The 23,716-nt window shown below is 42.5% G+C and overlaps 1 protein-coding gene across 8 annotated transcripts in view; it reads right to left on the bottom strand.

Annotated features, from left to right (window-relative positions):
* Positions 1-322: 322 nt before the first annotated feature.
* UBE2V1 (ubiquitin conjugating enzyme E2 V1) overlaps positions 323-23,716 on the bottom strand; it is a 37,762-nt gene continuing 14,368 nt past the window's right edge. For 5 of the 8 annotated variants that reach the window (XM_037982646.2, XM_008014312.3, XM_008014322.3 and 2 more), the window contains 3 exons: positions 16,376-16,524; positions 3,315-3,440; positions 323-2,112 (listed from right to left, as the gene is read on the bottom strand). In XM_037982646.2, the coding sequence (XP_037838574.1) occupies positions 1,966-2,112; positions 3,315-3,440; positions 16,376-16,420 (318 nt within the window). In that variant the 5' untranslated portion in view covers positions 16,421-16,524 and the 3' untranslated portion in view covers positions 323-1,965. Of the gene's footprint in view, positions 2,113-3,314; positions 3,441-15,148; positions 15,974-16,185; positions 16,525-23,716 lie in introns of those variants that run through there. The other 3 variants (XM_073005923.1, XM_008014329.3, XM_073005912.1) reach the window with 3 other exon arrangements.

Genomic DNA, 23,716 nt, shown 5'->3' with positions numbered 1-23,716 from the left:
AATCCCAATTAAGCAACATGTTATCTCCTAGAAGAACTCCAATCCTCATGTTAGTGGGCCAATAACATTATAAATAAACAGAACTCTACTTTGAATTTCACCAATTACAAATTTGGGAAATCTGTTTTCTCTCAGAATATAAGTACTCACACAATGTCCTCAGATTTCGCCTCTTAGCCTGCAAAGCCTACATATTTACTAATTTAGGCCCTTTTAGAAAAAGTTTGCCGACCCCTGCTTTAGGATGTCAATCAGAACCCCAAAGCATCTAAAACATTAAATTCTGTCCCTAATATGCCAAGAGGAAGAAGAGTACAGCCTGTTAAATATTAACGCACACTTTTTTTTTTATTATATTAAAATCAGGCAATGGTCTGACAATAAAAAGGCTGTTTATGGAATACTGTTATGTTAAACTTCACTTACAGGATGTTAAATCCTTAGAACTAAGGTTTTCCCCCCGGAAAAAGATTAATGGAAACATCAATTGCTTTTCAGACTTGATAGTTGCTGCTTCAAAAGGTGGTTTTACACAAATACTAAATTAAAAAAAAAAAAAAACCTTTAGTACACAATGAATTGCTTTTATTTCGGTATGCATCCACATTTCAGCATTTAGTGGTCCTGAACAGCAAGTGGAAAGACGCAGCAATTTGCTAGGAGGTCAAGCCCACCAATTTCGGGGATCTGCTGTGCACACCGGGTTCTTTCTTAAAACCTGCTGAGGATCTTGGGAAGCAGCAGCAGCACCAAAACCAAGGCATGCACCGGATTCAAGGTTCTTTTTGTTCCAGTTGTCAGATTCCAAACTAGACCCCAATGGATTGCAAGGATGACCAAATGAAAGCCCTGTTTAAAACTTCTTCAATTTTTAAAAGCAAAACAATTATAGGAAAATAAAACAATTCAGAGGGATCATGTGTGCTTACAAGTGTCTTCATGTGGTCTTTCTCCAAGTTCAACCACCAAGGACTCCAAGAGCTGGCAGGTCTGAGTAACCCTGGTGACTATTCTTTTCACCTTATCAAAACCTGAGCTAAAAACAATGCATCAGCTGATGACAGCAGAGGGTGGCAGGGCTGAGGCCCCATTATTCATTTCCCAGGCTGGTGGACAGTGAGTGAGTATGGTTCCAAAACTAAACAAGGGAGGTCAGAGACTCTTTCCAACCTTACCTGATGGCTTCTGGCCAAAGCAAGGAAGTGTCATGGAAGGTGTTGAGTGGTGATGGTGCAAAAAGGAACTTGAGGAGGAGGGAGAAAAAGCAGCACCCCTCGATAAAGGTGGGGGAGAGAAGATATGGGGAAAGCCCTGAATTCCTCACCGAAGGCCAATCTCAGAGGGGAGCGGAGGGGTTACAATCTATGCTTCGGCCAAGGGTGGGAGTGGAGGAGTGTGGGAATAGGATGATGGCTTGGAAGGGGCATCATTTAAGACTTAAAGAAACCAGGGGTGCAGGTGAAGCACCCCACACACCTAGCAGTAGTCCCACAGGCTGCGACCTGAAACCTTCACATCTACTCTAACAAGCCCCCCAGGCTAGAGGGCTGTTGTTGCAGGGAGGGTGGGAGGCGGGAGGGTAAGGGGAGAAGGCAGAGACCCCAGGCCGTGTAATCAGCAGCAAGGTGATTGTGTGATGTGTCTTTTCACAGTTAAGTTAGATGTGCCCCACCAGTTATGATGGGAATCAATTTAAATAGACTTTCTTGATCCCAGAAGTTCAACTACGTGGACAGTGGTTACACTTGACAGGATGATTTGTTATAGCACAACTTATATATTTCAAATGGACAAAAAATTAGTATCATTTACAGTATCTTAAGATAAATTTCCTTTGAATGGGAGCTTCCTTTCCAGTACTTTGAGGTCTACAAGACGTATCTAGAAAATTTACTACTGTGGAAAATGAAGACTGCTTAAATCGAATGGGGGGGAAGGGGAAGGGCCTGTGGTTTTTCTTTTTGATTAATTGCTGTAACACTGTCCTTCGGGCGGCTGAGGGAGTTTCATATTTTCTTTAGACATCATTAGGCGCCGAAGCTCTTGCAGGACAACTTTGATGCTATATGAATTCTGCCATTTTGCTAGCACTGATATGGCTCTTGGGTCCACCTACAACAAGGCAAACAAAAGCAAATTACTCTCAGACTCTCAAACAAAACAGCTATATGCTGGGGCTAAGCTACGATGCAAACTAGAGTAAGATGTACTTTTCAAGTTGAACCTGCTGCTAATCCTAATACCTTACATGAAAAATACCTACCTGCTGGAGTCCCTCCCTCCAGTCAGCCTGCCTTTCCCTTTTGTGTCCTGAACGCTTACTATCTGGGATAAGGAAACGGTGGTACTGACACTTGGTGAGACTCAACCCAGCCCTACTTGGCCCCACAACAATGGCTGCAGCTGGGCTGGCTGCTGCCGTACTCAAGGCCTGTTCTCTTCACTGCGCCCAGGTAGTGGGGACAGATGTGCATGCAGGGCAGTACGGACAGCGAAGGCAAAGGGTGGCCAGGACCCGTGCTCTAGTGACAAGGGTCTGCCACAGAGCCAGTGCCTCTCAGATTAGGGCAGCATTTCCCAAAATAAATTCCCCAAAGCATGGGTTGACTTCTGGGCTCAGGACTTTAGGTGGAACTCAGATTCAGGATTAAACACCGAACAAACACACTGTAACGAAGCTCATCTCTTTTCAATTTTCCAGTCTTCTGAGTATCTCAAAGATGAAGGCTTGGTGTGATGTTAATGTGTAGCATCCCTTCAACACTTGCAGGAGAGCAGGCCTCAAAGGCTCAAAGCCTTTGGGTAAATGACACATGGAGTCAAGATTTATTAACATTGCTCTGTTTTTATAATATTTACTGTTGCCATTATTGCCCAGTTATGACAACTGAGACAGGCTTTCCATTTATGGTAGTAAAAATAAAAAAGTAAGGCAATTAAAGGAAAAAATATTACGTGCCAGTGGTTCACAAATAAGGCCCAGGGGGTAAAGATGTAGCCCTGGGCAAGATCCTCTATGTCTGTGCCTCAGTTTCCTCATCTCTACCTCATCGGGATGGCGTGAGGACTGAAAGAGCTCATATCTCAAAGTGACCAGTACAGAACTAGCCCAGGGTAAGTGCTATATGAGTGACCGCCACATATAATTGGGAAACAGGCCCCACCCGAAATCTGTGCTCCTATGCACAGTGATACAGTTTATCAACAAATAACCAAAGAACATACGGAATTGGGCCCAGTCTAAAAGCTCGTGATGTTAAGTACAAAGCAACTGTCAACCCCAAGGAACAAGTGGGGCAGAAAAAACAACTTACCACTCCATTAGAACTATTTACTCCATTCATATTAATTTTTGTTACAAATCTTACAAAGGGGGGTGCTTCTGGGTATTTAGGTCCACATTCTATTTTAAGGCTGTATATTCGGTTTTCATAAATTGTCTGGAAAAAAAGGGTACAGAGATGTCACGTAATTACAACAAAGCATTCAAAAAGGTAGAGCCTGTGAAACCCCATTTATCCCTGACTGGAAAACTGGTACATGTGCTTCCAGCAGGGAGTCTACTTGTTCTGTGGTAGGCCAGCAGTTCTAAACTAGTTCCTATACTAGTTTATATGACTTCCAGGCCTTAGGGGAATAAAAAGAAGATGAAGCATTTAAGCTAGTACCAGTGAAGTTTTAAGTTAATATTATGTCTAAACAGACCTGTTTTTATGTTAATTTCTCTACTTTGCAGTCCTTCTCTGGGGAATGGTAAGAGGCACTCTCTACTCTAGGAAGCCAAGTTAAATGTCCACTCACCAGGATCATCAGCCAATCAGTTAAATACCACTATGTGGTATTAAAGCGCAGAGCAGGCCACTGCTTTAGAGAACCTCAAAATTCAGACAAGATGAGGGAGGGGTGCAGACCCAGAGCTGCTTCCCCCTTCTCCATCACTCCGGGGTTAGGCACTGGGTAAGGGATTTCAATGGGGGTGTTCCACCCCTCCCTGCAGTCTTTTTTTTTTTTTTTTTGTAGTCTGACCTGACAGATTACTGGCATTCAGTGGGTGAGGTGGCACAGGGAAAAACAGTTTTGTTTTGTTTTTTTTTTGAGACGGAGTTTTGCTCTTGTTGCCCAGGCTGGAGTGCAGTGGTGTAATATCGGCTCACCACAATCTCTGCCTCCCGGGTGCAAGAGATTCTCCTGCCTCCTGAGTAGCTGGGATTACAGGCATGTGCCACCATGGCCAGATAATTTTGTACTTTTAGTAGAGATGGGGTTTCTCCATGTTGGTCAGGCTGGTCTCGAACTCCTGACCTTAGTTGATCCGCCCACCTCGGCCTCCCAAAGTGCTGGGATTACAGGCGTGAGCCACCACACCCAGCCAAAAACAGTCCTTCTTAAAAGGCTAACTGTGCCTTTGTTGAGAAACACTGAAAAGTCCAACCCCCTACGTCAATAATCTCTTCATTGTACCGTCTAACCCATGAGCAGTGAGACGCGATCTGCTGCCCGACCGTTCGTTCGGCTTGGAGCACCCTGCCCGCACCTGAAATGCCTTGCAACCCTGAAGACTCAGCTCAAACACCACCTAGTCCCTATCTTTCTGTCCCATATGAAGTCACACTGCTATCACATGTGTCTGAAGACCACACTGAAGGGTGATGTCTCCCAGTTAAGAGTAGGCCCCTCAAAGGCACGGGCTCCCCTCTCTGCGGGTTCCCCTCTCAGGCATCAGCGCCCTCTTCTCAGTAGTCTTGTACCGCGCAAGTCAATTGCTCCGGTGTAAAGAGCGGCATCTAGTGGTCTTTAGGGAGAATAAATCACAGGATGTGATTTAAACCCTTAATTCAGAAGGCATTCATAATATACCCATGGAAACTTTTCTTGTCCACAGGGATCCCTAACTATAACCAAACCAAAACTGTGAATTTCTACCTACCCTCAACCTGCCCTCTTCTTCCTCAGTAAGTGACATCAGCATCTATCCAGTTAGCTAAAGCAAAAATCTAGCAGGCAACCCAATTCCCCTTTCCCTTACCCTCTACCTGCCAGTGGTCAGAAGGTCCCACTGTTCTACCTCTGAAAGAGACCCTGTATCTGTCCACTTTCCTCCACCACCGTCACCTCTTCTGAACTCCCCCAAGTCTTCCTCTCTTGCTGCCGGCACAGCAGCCAGAAGACAGACATCTTAAAAACAGGAAGCTGTCTCTGCTGGCTTAACCCTCTGACAGCTCCTAGTGACCTGAAGAGGAAGCCAAAGTTCCCAGACTGACCTGGGCAGCCGTAACTTCCTCTTCTTTTACTCTTCTCCCTCCCCTGCCCGCCATTCCTCTTCAAGCTTGCCAAGTGCTCTCTACCTTGGGGCTCTCACCCCAGCTGCTTCCCCTTGGAAGTCCTCCCAATCCCCTCAGCCCCTCCCAACCGAGGCTCAATTAGGCATCAGACACCCTCACTAAACAAGGAAAAAGGAGGGTGGGGGCTTTGACAGGGGCCCTCAACTGAATTGGTACTTAAATGTTTGTTGAATGAATGTTTATCTTCACACTTTTATGTTATAAAATAACACCTCATTGCAATTAAGGTGTTTCCTCAAAGAAAAAAAAAAAAAAATCTCCCAGTACACAGAATAAGTAGGAAGCAAACAAAGGTATGACTCACATACAGATTTATGGAAAATATGAGAGATCCATCTTCAGAACCTATCATAGTCTCCATCAACAACTACATACTCAGTGTCGACTGAATGGATCCTGCAGGGAGCAAAATTATACTCCTTGGTTTTGTTACACAATTCAAGGATGAAATTCCTTACAGTTTAAGGAATCAAATTTCTCACCACTGATGTTCATCTGGTAATTTCACTGGAACACAGTTTAAAAAAAAAAAAAAAGCCTCAAGTCAAGTGATCCCACACACATACCTGAAGGGTCATTTAAAAGCCCCAAGCTAAGGCTGGGCGCGGTGGCTCACGCCTGTAATCCCAACACTTTGGGAGGCCGAGCCAGGCAGATCACGAGGTCAGGAGATGGAGACCATTCTGGCTAACACGGTGAAACCCTATCTTTACTAAAAATACAAAAAATTTGCCAGGCGTGGTGGCGGGCGCTTGCAGTCCCAGCTACTCGGGAGGCTGAGGCAGGAGAATGGCGTGAACCCGGGGGGCGGAGCTTGCAGTGAACCGAGATTGCGCCACTGCACTCCAGCCTGGGCGACAGAGTGAGACTCCGTCTCAAAAAAAGAAAAAGAAAAAGAAAAAAAAAGTCCCAAGCTAAGGCTGGGGGCAGTGGCTCATGACTGTAATCCCATCACTTTGGGGGGGGCCGAGGCAGGTGGTCAGGAGTTCGAGACCCACTTGGCCAACATGATGAAACCCTGTCTCTACTAAAAATACAAAAATTAGCCAGGCATAGTGACAGGTGCCTGTAGTCCCAGCTACCCGGGAAGCTGAGACAGGTGAACTGCTTGAATCTGGGAGGTGGAAGCTGCAGTGAGCCGAGATTGCACCACTGCACTCCAGCTTGGGTGACAGAGCAACACTGTGTCCTAAGAAAAAAAAAAAAAAAAGCACCAAACTAGACTTTAATAGAAAACAGGGTTACAGGGTTTCTGTTTTTTTTCTTTTATTTTGTTCATGAGTGCTCCAGGGACCTGCTAAAACAGTTTCAGCAAAGGAAATGTACCTGAAGAATTGCTGGAACATTCTGTGTGAGAAATACTGCTCTTAAGATTCATTATTTGATCATGAAACAAACACTTTCCACTTTGTTGATATGGCTCATGCTTTGTGGAGCCATTTGGCAGTGCTCACCAACATGTGAAATGAGCATGCTCAGACCAGCAGGCCCCTTCCTAGCAATTTCCTTCAGAGAGACGCATACTTGTGCACAAAATGTGAAGCACTGTCTGCAATAGCAAAAATAACTACAATCTACATGTCTACTTGCAAGGGACTATATGAACATGGCATATTCATATAACCCGGAGACTTCGTAGCCTTCTCAGAGGCCGAGGGTACACACACACTCACATGAAAGACTGGCAAAACACGGTACCGGGTATTGACAGTACATTGTAGGATATGTATAACATATAGAAGCAGGCCTACACTTTCTTCCAATTCTGGGTATATTTGTGTGCACACAGGCTACTTCATCCATTAGGCACAACAGGCCCAGAGCCTGGAGATTACAAATTTTTCCTGGGTCAAATGTATATATATGAGATAACCCCAGTCTAATCATTAAAAAAATAAAAAGTCAAATTCCAATAGAGAGACAGTCTACAAAATATCTGACCACTACTCCTCAAAACAGCCAAAGGCATCAAAAACAAGAAAAACCTGAGAAATGTCATTGTCACGAGGAGCCAGAAATATGATGACTAAGTGTAATATGGTATCTTGGATGGGATTAAACAGACATAAGTAAAAACTTAAGAACACCTGAATAAAGTACGGACTTTAGTTAATAATAATGTATTAACATTGGTTTATTGGTTGTGACAAAGGTACCATACCAGCAGAAGATGCTAGCAACAAGGAAAAGGTAGTACAGGAAGTACCTCCTTTGCAACTTTTCTATAAGCCTATAAGTATTGGAAAATAAAATTTGTTTTAAAAATGTATGAGCTAGGCTAGGCACAGTGACTCATGCCTGTAATCTCAGCACTTTGGGAGGCCAAGACAGGAGAACTGCGTGAGCCCAGGAGTTCGAGACCAGCCTGGGCAACAAAGTGAGACCTCGTCTCTACAAAAAGTAAAAAAAATTAGCCAGGCGTGGTGGTGCGTCTGTGGTCTTGGCTACTTGGGAGGCTGAGGCAGGAGGATTACTTGAGCCCAGGAGGTGAAGGCGGCAGTGAGCTGTGATTGTGTCACTGCACTCCAGCCTGGGTGACAGAATGAGACCCTACCTAAAAAAAAAAAAAAAAGAAATACGAGAAAAGGAATAAGGTATTAATTACAAAAATATGCAAAGAAAATTACAAAATCTAAACATATAAAAAGGAAACATTAGGTCAACTAGTCACCTGCTATTCAGTTTGAATCTTACGTAGTTATATACAAATTATGTTTAATGTACAATGTGGGTACATGCTGTGTTAGAATGCAAATCACTGTTACTGCTCGGGAGAAGAGTAGGGATATGGCAGTTAGGGTAAGTCAGGAAAAAAGACTCCACACTAGGTTTTATAACAGAATTTAATATAAGACATTGGTTAAACAGGCGTCAGTAGACTGGAAATGCTAAAAGGGAATCTAAGCTAACAGAGATGTAATAAACGAAATGAAGCAGGATGGAAACTCTTAAGGGAGTGGGGACTAAGCTGGAGTTCACCAGGGTTGGAGGCTAAGGAAGAGGTCTGCAGAGCTGAACTCAGATCTCTGAGGAGGGGGTGCTGCCTGGCTGTTGCTAGAACTTCCAAGGAAGGGGCCTGGCGGGATGTGATGAGGCTGGTTTTGTGACTGTCCCCAAAAAGCTGGAGACTGAAACCCACTGCTGATGCCAGGATGAAGGGCTGTTACCAGGGTGGTACAGACAGAACAAACAAGACACAGCAAATCCCTTTTCCCTTCCCCATGCCTTTCAGGCTCTCTCTTGTGTCCCTGACTGGTGGAACCTTAAGAGGAAGCCAGCTGACAAAGGAAAAGTGTAGTGTGCAGAGTCCCAGCCCCAGCATCCAAAGTAAAGCGGAGAGAAGCGGGCTTGGAGCTTCCTAACCAGCACCAGCAGGCACCTCTCTGCACAGCAACGAGACACAATTATCCTTTGTACAGAGACTCTCCCTCTTCCCACCACTCATGGTATCCTTCTGAGTAAGCACAGGGCCCATCTCTAGGCAGTATTAAGTTTTCACTTCTCTAGTTAGGTTGTAGAATATTTGGGTGGCACTCAGACTTAAGGACTGAATGGTCAAATTAACTACATGATCCTAATATAAAATAAAGAGGAGGAGGCATTTGCCCCTTCATATTTGCTTGCTATTCCTTTAGGTATCACCCCAGTATGAGCCCCTCACCTTGGCAGCAAGAGCTGGTTTTGGGCTTCAGTGTCTTTTGTACTCCCCCAACCAGCCTTGCCCTTGCCCCGTGGGTGCCAGCAGCAGCAGAGGGGGCACCTTTTTCCCAAGTGCCAGGTTCTGACAGCCCAAGTTTCCTCTCCTGGCCTCCCAACCCCAGGGGGTGGTTACTGTTTCTGCAGCGGTATCTGTGTTCTCACAGTGTGCCTTCTTTGATTTTTTAGTCCAACATAAATTTGATCAACTTCCTATATTAAATTATCTCTGTTGCCTAGTATTGGGTATAGATCCAAAGGAAATGAAATCAGTGTCTCAAAGAGATAGCTCTTTGCAGCTATTCACAATAGCCAATATATGGAAACAACTTAAATGTCCTAAAGAAAATATGGCATATATCACACAATGAAATATTATTCAGCCATAAATAAGAAATCCTGCCAGTTGGAGAATCGCTTGAACCCGGGAGGCGGAGGCTGCAGTGAGCCAAGATGGCGCCACTGCACTCCAGCCTAGGCGACGGTGCGAGACTTCGTCCCAAAAAAAAAAAAAAAAAAAAAAAAGACAAAAAGAAATCTTGCCAGTCCTGACAACATGGATGAGCCTGAAGGACATTACGCTAAGTGAAATAAGCCAGACACAGAAAGACAAAAACTGTATGATCTCACTTATATGTGGAATCTAAAAAGTAGAACTCACAGAAGCAGAGAACATAACAGTGGTTGACAGGGACCAGGGTGTAAGGGGAGATACTGGTCAAAGGGCACAAACTTTCAGTTATGAGTAAGTTCTGGGAATCTAATGTAAAGCATGGTGACTACAGGTAATAATGCTGGATTGTTTACTTGAAATCTGGTAAAAGAGTACATCTTAAGTGTCCTTACCACAGACACAGACAGACACACAAGGTAGCTACGTGTAGTGATGGATGTGTTGATTAATTTGGTTGTCGTAATCATTACACAATGTATATGTATATCAAGTCATCACATTGTATACCTTGGATATATATAGTTTTTATCAATTACACCTTAATAAAGTTGGGAAAAAAATTACCTTGTATGATTTCTCTTTTCCTGACTGACACAGAGTTAAAGCGGGACTAAGTTAACTTCTTATTCTATATACTCTATATTGTCGGAAAAAAAATTTTTTTTTGAGACAAGAGTCTTGCTCTGCCACCCAGGTTGGAGTGCAGTGGTATGATCTTGGCCCACTGAAACCTCTGCCTCCTGGGTTCAAGCAATTCTCCCTCCTCAGCCTCCCGCGTAGGTGGGACTACAGGCGCACGCCACTATGCCTGGCTAAGTTTTATATTTTTAGTAGAGATGGGGTTTCAACACGTTGGCCAGGCTGGTCTCAACTCCTGACCTCAAGTGATTCACCCGCCTCGGCCTCCCAAAGCGCTGGGATTACAGGCGTGAATCACCATGCCTGGGCTTTTGTCGTTAAAAATATTTACAAGTCATATAACTGTCATATTTACAAGTCATTAATTAGTCATATAACTGAAGGCTTTTATTTTTTTTTTTTTAGACGGAGTCTTGCTCTTGTCGCCCAGGCTGGAGTGCTGTGGTGCAATCTCAGCTCATTGCAACCTCCACCTCCCGGGTTCAAGTGATTCTCCTGCCTCAGCCTCCTGAGTCAGGCACCTGCCACCGCGCCCAGCTAATTTTTATACTTTTTTAGTAGAGACAGGGTTTCGCCATATTGGCCAGGCTGGTCTTGAACTCCTGACCTCAGGTGATCTGCCCGCCTCGGCCTCCCAAAGTGCTGGAATTACAGGCGTGAGCCACCACGCCTGGCCTCAAAGCTTTTAAAAAAGAGATCAGTCAATAAGCACTGATATAGAAAGATGTCCACCATCTATTAGGTGAAAAAAATTAAGTTGTAAAACATTATGCATAGGAAGATCTCATTTTTCTTAAAAAGATATATATTTACGTTTGCACACCCACAGCAAAAATGGGTAGAAACACACCACACACCATCTTAAGTTTCATTCAATGGTGAGTGTAATGAATCAGAGAAAGGATCCCTTTCCTTTTACTTCCTACACCCCTGTAATTATGTTCGGTTCCTCTGAAGCATGGGTACCAATACTTCAGGGTAAGTGTGTGTATAAACACACATCCAGGCTCTAACCTACACATAAAACACTATTTTGGCCGGGTGTTGTGGCTCATGCCTGTAATCCCAGCACTTTGGGAGACCAAGGTGGGCAGATCACCTGAGGTCAGGAGTTTGAGATCAGCCTGGCCGACATGGCAAACACCTGTCTCTACTAAAAATACAAAAATTAGCCAGGCGTGGTGGTGTGTGCCTGTAATCCTAGCTACTAGGGAGGGTGAGGCAGGAGAATCGCTCGAACCTAGGAGGCAGAGATTGCAGTGAGCTGAGATCATGCTACTGCACTCCAGTCTGGCAACAGAGCAAGGTTCCATCTCAAAAAAAAAAAAAAAAAAAAAAAAACAGAAAAAACAGAAAAAACACTATTTTGGAGAATCCCAGAGGCACAATAGTGCTTCTCAACGAGGGCAATTTTTGCCCCTCTGCTGGGAAGGGGAAGGGAGGATCAAGCACTGTCTAGACACATTTATAGCTGTTGCAATGGAGACGGGGGTACTGCTGGCATCTAGTGAGCAGAGGCCAGGGATGCTGCTAAACAGCCTACAATGCACACACCTAGCACCCCCATGACAAAGAAAAGAACCAGCCCAATATGCTGAGGCTGAGAAACCCTGCTCTATATAACTTGACTATTGTTAGTACTTCTGTGGTCAAAGTAGAAATACTCCATGTCTAATGCTATGGACAGCCAGACATTTGCCAGAATTATGCAAGGAGTAGTTGGCTCAGAAGCTTTGTTTTTAGGCTTGCAGGATTTGCTTTTCTTTAAATAAAAACAAACAAACAAACAAAAAAGGTGGGGGCACTATTCAAACAGCACACATATATGACTAAAACATTCAAAGAGTACAGAAGGGTATATGGTAAAAAGTAAGTTTCCTTTCCACTCTAGCCCTAGCCAGCCAGCTCCCTTCTGAAGAAGACAATCACTGTCAGCAGCTTCTTTTCCATTCCTCCAGAGGTATTCTAAGCACACAGAAGCAGTGTATGCATGAGCTCTTCCTCTGCCCCCATGGCCCCCGACTCCAACTGGCAGCATACTCTGTCTCCTGCTTTATAATTTACTTTTTCACAATATCATGGAGATCATTCCATTTCAGCACACATAAACCTGTCTCATTGTTCAACAGCTAAACAGGAAATAATATGGTATACTCAAAGATGATGTTGTTTCCAATATTTTGCTACTACTGACAATGCTGCATGAAATAATTTTGTACATTGCCTTTGGGCAATACATTGAAGAGAAGCTGGAAAGTAAATTCCTAGAAGAATTCGTGGACCATATGGTACAAACCTTTGAAATTTTGATGGAAAACATTTTTTTGAGTAAAACAAAAACAAAACTATAATAGGGAGATGAGTTACTCAAGTGCTCTATTTAGATGCTGTAATAATTATGTGGATATTCGAGTTATATAGCGAACAGCTCATGTGCTAATCATAAAAGAATGGTCACAGGAAGCACCTACATGCAGATAGTTCCTTTTATGACTTAGTTTCTAACCTTGGGGAACCAGGATAATAAAAACTAAAGGGGTCAAAAGACAGTAACAAGTACTGGTGAGAATGTTGAGAAATGGGAACTCCCAGGCATTGCTAGTAGGAATGTAAAATGGCGCAGTCGCTTTGGGAAACAGTTTGGCATTTCCTCCAAATGTTTTTTTTTTTTTTTTTTTTTTTTTTTTGAGGCGGAGTCTTCACTCTGTCACCCAGGCTGGAGTGCAGTGGCTCGATCTCGGCTCACTGCAAGCTCCGCCTCCCGGGTTAGCGCCATTCTCCTGCCTCAGCCTCCTGAGTAGCTGGGACTACAGGCACCCGCCACTGCGCCCGGCTAATTTTTTGTATTTTAGTGGAGAGGGGGTTTCACCGTGTTAGCCAGGATGGTCTCGATCTCCTGACCTCGTGATCCGCCCGCCTCGGCCTCCCAAAGTGCAGGGATTACAGGCGTGAGCCACCGCGCCCGGCCTCCTCCAAATGTTAAACACAGTTACCACATGATCCAGCAATTCCACTCCTAGGTATACACCCAGGGGAATTCAAACTCTGTATCTCCGGAAGGGCGCGGTCGCTCATGAGGTCAGGAGTTCAAGACCAGCCTGGCTAAGATGGTGAAACCTTGTCTCTACTAAAAATACAAAATTAACTGGGTGTGGTGCCAGGCACCTGTAATCCCAGCTACTCGGGAGGCTGAGACAGAGAATTGCTTGAACCCAGGAGGCAGAGGTTGCAGTGAGCTGAGACTGTGCCACTGCACTCCAGCCTGGGAGACAGAGGGAGACTCCAACTCAAAAAAATATACATATATATATAACATATATAATATATCGTATGTTATATATTATATATGTTATGGATAATATATATTACATATGCTATGTATAATATATATTATATATGTTTTATATATAATATAGGCGCAGAGGATTTGCTTTTCTTTAAATAATATATAATTATATATAATTATAATATATTATATTTATATTATACAATTATATATGTAACATATTTACATGTGTAATATGTAATAAATGTAATATAATTGTATATAATATATATATAATATAATGTTATATAATATAGAACATATATAATATATATCTATCTTCAAAGGAGGAAAAATTAGGTAGCCAAAAACAAAAACTATGTCCATCCATTCCAGCAGGTGTAGATTAAAAAAAAGAAACTATATGTCCACTTACAAACCTCTAATATAAACGTTCCTAGCAGCATGATTTATAATAGCCAAAAGGTAGAAACAACCCAAATGTTCATCAACAAATGAACAAAATACGGCATACCTGTACAATGGAATATTATCCGGCCATAAGAAGAATGAAAGTATTGACAGATGCTACAGTATGCTTGAACCTTGAGAAAATTATGCTGAGTAAAGGAAGCCAGTCACAAAAGGCCACATACTGTAGAATTCCATTTTTATAATATTCAGAAAAGGCAAATTCATTGAGCTAGAAAGTAGACTGATGATTGTCAAAGATGGGAAATGGGGCATGTGGGAGGGAGAATGGGGGGTGCCTACTGATGAGTATGGGGTTTCTTTTTGAGGTGATGAAAATGTTCTGAAATTAGTGACAGATGTACAACTCTGAATATAAGACCACTGAACTGTACATTTAAAAGGGTGAATTCTATCCCAATAAAGCTGTTACTAAAAACAAATACATGAGGCCTGGCGTGGTGGCTCACACCTGTAATCCCAGCACTTTAGGAGGCCGAGGTGGACGGATCACGAGGTCAAGAGATCGAGACCATCCTGGCAAACATGGTGAAACTCCATCTCTACTAAAAAGTACAAAAATTACCTGGGCGTGGTGGCGCTCGTGTAGTCCCAGCTACTCGGGAGGCTGAGGCAGGAGAATTGCTTGAACCCAGGAGGTGGAGGTTGCAGTGAGCTGAGATTGCGCCACTGCACTCCAGCCTGGCAACAGAGCAAGACTCCGCCTCAAAAAAACAAACAAACAAACATATATATATATATATATATATATATATATATGGAGGACACCTGGCATACCATAGCTACTCATTACAACTTCCAAAGCCTCTTTTGGAAAGAGATAAACTGAAATTCAGGGTAGCCCAAGCTATTTCACGTGGATAGAATATTTTCAGCAGAACTTACTGATTCATTATTTTGTGTGTTTTTTTGAAAGTGTACAATTCAGTGGTATTTAGTGTATCACAATGTTGTATACTGGTTCCATTCTCAGTATTTTAGAACCTGTAAATCATGAAGTTGATTAGCAAACCTATTGAGTACCCCATTTCTAGGTATTCTGGGAAGTAAGGAGGGAAGCACAGTTCTCATCCTCAAGAAACCAAAATCATTCTTAGGAAGAGAAGACATGCAGTGAAGAAGACGTCAGCATATGATGGACCTTCAGAGACAGTAAAGAAAATTATCTCCATGGAGAAACAGGATTTCTAGATTGGGTTTTCCCCAGTATTTAGCAGATACAGAACATTCTAGTTTTCATAGAAAAAAAGGATAAAGAAGTGAGTAAAAACAGATCGAATGTATATATTTTTAAAACTCCACAAAACTACAGAGTCACAAAATGACTCAAGAAGCAACATTAAATGGTAAAGCCAATCATTCACCATGAGTGTTGATGACCATCTGAGATGAGCATTAGTGTCCTAACACTTAATGAACAGTCACTTGTCCCTGTTCCAGCCGGGGCCACGCCCTGCATGTCTTTCTGCTCCCACAGTGCTAGTGCAAAGTCCTGTACACAATCAAACGAATGAACGTCGTCATCATCCTTAAACACAAGCAGACACAGGACAGGTCTTGCTACATTCAGGCAGAAGCTCTCACTGCTTGTCTGAAGTGTGTCACAGTATGGAAATTGATTTCTTGACTCCTACATCAAGTTACTACTTGATTAGTATCTTCTATAATGGTAACAGATGAAAACTCAAAATGTAAACAAAAGGGAGACACCACGGCACAGTGGTTAAGAGCACAGGCTCTGGAGTCAGATCTGATTTGGGGGTTACCAGCTATGTGACTTTGGGCAAGAGACTTGACTCCTCTGAGTCTGTCTCCTCATCTGTAAAATGGAATGCAATTGCACCTAACAATAGGGTTTTGTGAGAGTTGAGAGACATTTCCTGAGGGTTTACTATGTGTCCTCGAAAAATGGTTGGCTGGCATTATGAAGACTGGGAACTCTCACAAATCAGAAAGTTCTGAAAGAGGCCACTTTTCCCCATCCTCATTGTCTTGGTCTTCTTTGCAAAGGCCTCTGGGTCTAGCAGTGCCTGGAATAGACCAGGAGCTGACAGGCTGGCATGAGGATACAGGTGCACGGCAGACCTGGGAGACAGTGAAGAAAAACAACAACTGGGAAGGCTTTTCAGAGTTCATTTGGAGACTAGCTTCAGGAATGCTGGCTATACCTAGGGCCTAGTTATTTGGTTAGTCCAGAGATTGTTCGGAATGACATCTGAGGGTGCAATGACCTCATACCTTACTGTCTACATTGTCATATAAATTCACACTATGAGTCTAAACAGATTTTTGCTTACCATTTAGAGGGGTTAAACAGCATCAGAGGAGGTTCAAATATATAAACTGAAACTGGTCAAAAAAGAATAGCCACATTTCAGAAAATATACCATTGGTGAGCTTTTTTTCCGTGATAAGGTTAGGATTTTTCTAAAAGGAGGCACAGTGAATTTAAGACATTGACATTTATAGCCGTAGCTCGACGCTTACTCTTGGAGGCCCAATTATCATCCCTGTCCATCTTGTAAGTGTCATGTCTTCGTCATCTTCTAGACCCCAGCTAACTGTGCCATCTCCTACTCCTTTCTGGCCTTCTTCGAGTTCTTCCAACAGTCGGAAATTGCGAGGGACTTTAACTCCTAAAATAAATGGAAAGAAATTCAAGATACCAGCAACTCCAGGGGAACTTGTAAGCCTAGAGCTAGCTGTTCATTATTGCTCCCTGGGAATAAAGATGCTAACATGCAAAAAAATCATGGGAAGTTATCACACCTCAAACTTGCCACTTATAAAGCTATCAGTATCAACCAGCACAAACAGAGGGAAGGGGCACATGGTTCTCTGACAGGTGAAGTGACTAGGGCTAGATAACCAAACTTAGATACCCCACCCCCACCCCTCGGACAAACCTTATAAGGGGCTTACATGTCTAAATGTCTATTAATTGGGGTTAACTAGTGTGAGATGAAAACCATCAATATCAAGTGCTAACAAAAGTACCTTGGAAGACAAGAGGCTGAGACTATGCTTATTTGTTGGCATGACTCTCAAACAACCTTTAGGAGGAATAGTCACCATGGATATGGCAAATAAAAATGGTGTCCTCTTAATCAACTAAGAGTCAATTGAAGGCACCAAGGATAAAATGTTCTATTGTTTTTCAATTATTTAAACGATAGTTTCTCTTTTAACTTACAAAAAAGCTAAAAGGGAATAGCTGGCTCTCTAATTTTTTCCCCAAAATCCCAAAGCCTGGCAAGTAGCTCTTGAAAGCAACACATGAAAACATCTCAGAGGTTCAAGACGCAGTACCGGGTTCAGGCTGAGACTTGAGCCATTTCTAGGTGTCTTCCAGAACAGAATATTGGCCAGACTCTCAAGAGACAAATAGGACTAACCATGTGACTGTGAAGAGAGGCTCACTTGAGGGACCCCAAATTGTGGGAGGTGTTGCCAGTATATGCATCTCCCAAAGTGTAGGACACATGACATTAATGTAATTGGAATAAATATTTGAGCACCTATTATACATCAGGCACTTTTCTAAGCACTGAAGAACAAGCAGTGAATAAAACAAAAATGCCTGCAGCTTACATTCTAGTAGGAGACATATAATGGACAAAAATGAATATGTAAATTATACAGTATGATAGATTCTGCTGTTCTGGAGCAGGGAGTAATAGGGGACGGGCAATACTTTCAAATGGAGTGATCGAGGAAAAGTGTTATTGCAATCAGGTGTCATAACTAAAGACCTGAAGAAGGTGACAGGGCATGATTTATGGATAGCTGAGGGGAAAGTCTTTGAGACAGAGCAAACAAGTGCAAAGGCCCTAAAATAGAGGCTTGCTTAAGGTGTCAAAGGACAGCAAGGAGGCCAATTTAGCTTACACCAAGTGAGGGATGAGAGAGCAAGAGGAGATTAAGGATGCCAACTATTACTGCGTGACATGATCTGTCTCTCAGACTGCTGCATGAGGACGAGAGTGAAGGGAGCAAGAGCAGAAACAGCTAGGGGGATACTGCAATAGTCCTAGCAAAAGGTAATACTGGCTTGGACCAGGGTGATAGCAGGAAAGTAGTGAGGAACAGCGTAATTCTAGGCATTTGAGAGGTCTGAGCTGTGGAGATTTGCTATCAGGTTGCCTGTGAGGTGTGAGAGACAAGAGTCAACTACAGCTCCTGGGTTTCAAGCAACTGAAGGACGGAGTTGTAGTGGTACGTTAGAGGACTTTAGGTGGTATGTGACTGAACACTTCGTTTTACAGTCATGTATTTATGTTTAAGAATAATTTATTTAAGATAAGTAATATACAAACTTCCCATCCATAACAATGGTAAAAGTTTCCTTTAAAATAAATGTAAGCAAAAGAGTCAGTTGATTACAAAAAAATGTTAAATAATACTACATATGGTATTTGAAAGGAAACAGCAAAACCTACAAGCATACTTGAACTGCTTGTTTGGAAAACACTGGCATTTTCATCTGCACAGCAGCCAACTGGATTATTCAGCTACACGGGACTAAGTCTTCTCTAGCAAACATAAAACTGAAAGACAGTGGTGACATTACAGGAAAAAAGTCAGACAACACAACTGTTGTTCAAAAGGGTTCAATCTAAATCTTTAATGATCCTAATTAGGCTGGGGGAGAAAAGTCACTGCCTTACTACTGGTTAATTTATAAGCCTACACTAATAAAAATGAAGATCAAAAGAACACAAAATCATATTGATAGGAAGGCTAATGACCGAGGTATTGTTCACAGATGGTGTTACGGTTGAACTGTGTTTCCCTCAAATTTACGTACTGAAGTCCTAACTCCCAGCACCTCAGAATGTGACAAAACCTGCTGACACCTTGATCCTGAGCTTCTGGTCTCCAGAGCTGTGAGAAATTTGTTAAGCCCCCACCCAGTCTATGGGATTTTGTTATGACAGCACTAGCAAACCCATACAGATGAGAAGTGACATCTTGTTTTTTCTTTTTTTTTTTGAGACAGAGTCTCGCTCTGTTGCCCAGGCTGGAGTGCAGTGGCGTGATCTCGGCTCACTGCAAGCTCTGCCTCCTGGGTTCACACCATTCTCCTGCCTCAGCCTCCCGAGTAGCTGCGACCACAGGCGCCTGCCACCACGCCCAGCTAATTTTTTTCTATTTTTTAGTAGAGACGGGGTTTCACCATGACAGTCAGGATGGTCTCGATCTCCTGACCTCATGATTCGCCCGCCTCGGCCTCCCAAAGTGCTCGGATTACAGGCATGAGCTACCACGCCCGGCCGATAAGTGACATCTTAAGAAGCTTTATAGAGTTGGTAAGGATACAGAACAAGATGTTAACAGTTATCTCTGGGTAAAAGAATTATGGATGATTCCCCCTACTTTCTCTATTTCCTGATTTTTTACAACAATCCCATGTTATTTGCATAACAAAAAACCAATTAGGAACCATTTCAATTGTATCCCACACAAGAACCTACTCAGGGCCCGTGTGCCTGTCATTCCTGCTGTCCAGAAGGCTCCTTCCCCTAGGAATCCATAAGCCAAGCTCCCTCAGCTTCTTTAGGGCTTTGGTTGTCCAGCACTTTATCTCACTAAGGATCAAGCGTTCTTCTCTGAGGAGGAATCTCACTTAACAGCATTCCTTAAGTGACTAACTTTTAGTGGACAATGTTTTTAATGTTACTAAAACTTGGTCAGCTGGGTATGGTGGCTCACACCTGCAATCCCAGCACTTTGAGAAGCCAAGACAGTCGTCTGAGGCCAGGAGTTCAAGACCAGCCTGGGCAACATGGAGAAATCTCATCTCTACAAAAAAATACAAAAATTGGCTGGGCATGGTGGTGCCCACCTGTAGTCCTAGTTGCTCAGGAGGCTGAGGTGGGAGGGTCACTTGAGCCAGGGAGGCGGAGGTTGCAGTGAGGTGAGAGATTGCGCCCCTGCACTCCAGCCTGGGCGACAGAGTGAGACCCTGTCTTAAAAACAAAAATAAATAAAAAATAATAAATACATACATTAGCTGGGTGTGGTGGTGCACACCTGTAGTCTCAGCTGCTTGGGAGACTGAGACAGGAGGACTGCTTGAGCCTGGGAGGTCAAGTCTGCAGTGAGCTATGATCATGCCACTGCACTCCAGCCTGGGCAACACAGCAAAAACCTGTCTCTTTAAAAAAAAAAAAAAAAAAAAAAAAAAAAAAAAAAAGATGGGGCACAGTGGCTCACGCCTGTAATTCCAGCACTTTGGGAGGCCGAGGTGGGCAGATCACGAGCTCAGGAGTTCGAGACCAGTCTGGCCAGCATGGTGAAACTCTCTCTCTACTAAAAATACAAAAATTAGCCAGGCGTGGTGGTGTGCACCTATAGTCTCAGCTACTTGGGAGGTTGAGGCAGAAAAATCACTTGAACCCTGGAGGCGGAGGTTTCAGTGAGCTGAGATCACGCCACTGGACTCCAGCCTGGGTGACACAGGGAGACTTCCATCTCCAAAAACAGACAGACAAACAAATAAATAAACAAAAGTGTTAAGACTACCAAATAAATGGCCAAGTATAACAGCTTCTATAGCTGAGCCTTTCATTACTGAATGGAAGCTGTATTATACATGTGACCTCTATTTTGAGTTGCTCTTTTTGGCAAGACAAAAAAATGTGTTAGTTTCTTATGTCAGGTATTTAAATGTCAGCTGGACTATTTATAGTAGGACTATTCCTCTTGTAAATTTAAGCAAAGAACATCTCTATGGCCGAAAGGTTACCTTTTCACCTAACAATCAGATCTGATTAGGAAATCCTAACATTCAAATATCACAAGCTTGTTGCTATTAGTTTCAAAACAGTGAATTCAAGTTATATTTTTCTGATATTTAATTTTTACTTGTGAAGTAGGGCAAAATATATTAGTAATTAACCCTATACTTCCAACAGACATTTCCATTGGATTAGATATTCGATTACTTAAAAATAAGCGTGCAAAACCCACATATACAACTGAACCAAAGAAACAGGTTAATTTATTTTAGGCTTGTATTTGGAACAGGAATTGAGATCCACAGAGGGAAAGGTCAGCTTTCTTTTGCTCCTGCATTATAGGACAATTTGATTCTGACTCAAGTTGTAAAGCCAGCACCAGAAACAGTTTAATAAATGAAAAACTTTGGACTGGCCGATATCTATCTGTATTCCAACTAGGAGTTGTGATAGACATATAAATATAAGAACAACTGCTATCTACTGAACAATTACAATAAACATTTATTTCATTTGAACAGCAGTTCTCAAACCTTTTGCTTTCAAGAATGCTTTATACTCTCAACAATCACTGAAGACCTCAAAGAACCTTTGTTTGTTTGCTTGTTTGTTTTGAAACGATGTCTCACTCTTGTCACCCAGGCTGGAGTGCAATGGTGCGATCTCGGCTCACTGCAACCTCCACCTCCTGGGTTCAAGTGATTCTCCTGCCTCAGCCTCCCAAGTAGCTGGGATTACAGTTATGTGCCACCACGCCCAGATAATTTTTGTATTTTTAGTAGAGACAAGGTTTCATCATGTTGGCCAGGCTGGTCTTGAACTCCTGACCTCAGGTGATCTGCCTGCCTTGGCCTCCCAAGTGCTGGGTTACAGGTGTGAGCCGGTGAAGACCTCAAAGAACCTTTATGTGGGTAACACCTATTTGTATTTGCCAAGTTAGAAATTAAAACCGAGAAATCTTAAAATTATTTATTAACTCATTTAAAAGTAATCACAACAAACCATTATATGTTAAGACAAATAATAAATTTTATTAAATAACTATGTTTTCCAAAGAACAAAAGAAAATTAGTGAGAAGACGGCATGGTTTTGCAAATAACCTTGACGTCTGGCTTAAAACAACAGAGCATATGAAGAACTGAGGTGAGGGGAGAACACACATGCTATCTAAAGGGGACAGTTACTCCTTAACTCTGGCCAAATGTCTACGGGACAGATTCTGCTCATGGACCATCATGAGCTCAGAGAATATTTAAAACTTTTTCTTTTGTCAGAAGGGAAAGTGAAGACTGGTAAACATTGTGCTATCTGGCATTGGGCAGTTAAAAACTCTGTAAACCTTTATTCAACTAAATCCTGAAGAATTTAAGTCCACAAACTAGAAAGCTCCTAAAGTAGATTGTTAATTTTTAATTCATACTTTAAAGCCATAAACTTTAATTTTCACTCAAACATTGATTAAGAGCAAAGTTTGGGGAAGAGCTCGTAGAAATAATGAATTACAAAAATTTATAAAGTATAGGGTGTTCATTTATTCTTTCTTGACATTTACACAGAAGTGGCAAGTTGCCACCAAGTTAGTTGGTATACTAAATTATACTGTGCTAAGAGCATAAAGCTCTTGGTGAGGAAGCATTCTGGGGCTTGTGATGTTTAACGTGTATAGAACTGGACTCACTCCACATTTATAAGCAAAAAAAAAAAAAACCCAAAAAACAAAACAAACAAACAAACAAAACTACACATTTCAGAACCACAATGAAAAAAGTTTGCTAGGCTTTTTACCTGCTTGTCAAAATTTCCCTATACATAAATTATCAGTAACATATATGCACACACACCTTCTCTCAGTGTGATAATTATCCAACACTTATCCAGCACTTTGCTAGACAATCTAGGGGCAACAAAATAAAAAACTGGGGTCTCCCTAATGCAGTCTAAGGTGTCAATGTAGAAACAAGATATACACAAAAGGCAATGAAATAAAACCATATCAAAACATATGAGAAACAGAACCTACCAGAGGACAGTGTTACTTAGCCTTTGAGGGGTCATAGACTTCTCTGAAATTTGACAAAAGATGAAGAGGTTGGAGCCATGTTACTACTGGACTTTACCTTAAGGGTAATAGCGGGAAGCTGCAAAAGGCTCGGAGTAGGGCAAGAGATAAGGCACATCCAAGTCTCCTTGGTAATGATCAGCTTTGGGGTATGCTACTGCTAATGTCTCAGGATACAGAGCCAGAAGCATTTGCCTAGAGCAAATACTGTGACCGAACATGTGGCGTCAAACTTCTCACAGGCCTGCATGATGGGAAGTAGAAGAGATGTAGAAGACAGGGTAATTAATTCAGCAGCTCCCATTCATTTGTATGACTGTGGTGGCAGTTCGAAAAACAAAACAACAAAACAACAACAACAACAAAAACTGGCCTGTACGCAGTACTTCAGATAAATACTTGTTGAAAATTTTTAAAATTAAGCAAAAAAGGACAAAAGGTCGGCAAACCTCATTTTCTAAAAAACAAACACAAAAGCGACCTTTTATGTGTCCTCGTATGCTCATTGTACTCTCACCAATGATCCTGGGGTGTCATGACCCAGAATCACTAACATAAGGATGCCTGGTCTACCACTCTGTTTTTAAAAGGCATGTCAGGGTAATGGATATATTACCTCCCACAAGTAAGAATTAGAATATATTTTAGAGAAAATTCCATAATCTCTTAGTGGAGGATTAAGAGCACAGACCTAGGATCAAGTTCTGTCTCCACAACTTTCTAGCAATCTAGCTTTGTGCCTGAGCAAGGTAAAGCAGGGATCACGGCACGCCTGCTCCACAGGTGGCAAGGGAGAATACATGAGGTAAGGTCTGGAAAGCACTTTGTATAATACCTGGCACACAGTAAGCTTGCTGCTGAATCATCTCCATCAGCAGACTGTATTATCCATGACAAAACAAAAACCAAAAACCCTCACTTGACCCTATATCCCCCTCCAGCTACCATCTAATTTCTTTGTTCCTTAGTAGCAAAAAAACAAAAAACAGCTGTCTAGACTCCTGGTCTAGATTCTTCACCTTACCTGC

The sequence above is a fragment of the Chlorocebus sabaeus genome, chromosome 2 (genome assembly GCF_047675955.1).
Source record: "Chlorocebus sabaeus isolate Y175 chromosome 2, mChlSab1.0.hap1, whole genome shotgun sequence".
Taxonomy (NCBI): Eukaryota; Metazoa; Chordata; class Mammalia; order Primates; family Cercopithecidae; genus Chlorocebus; species Chlorocebus sabaeus.
This window is presented reverse-complemented; position numbering and strand designations above follow the sequence as displayed.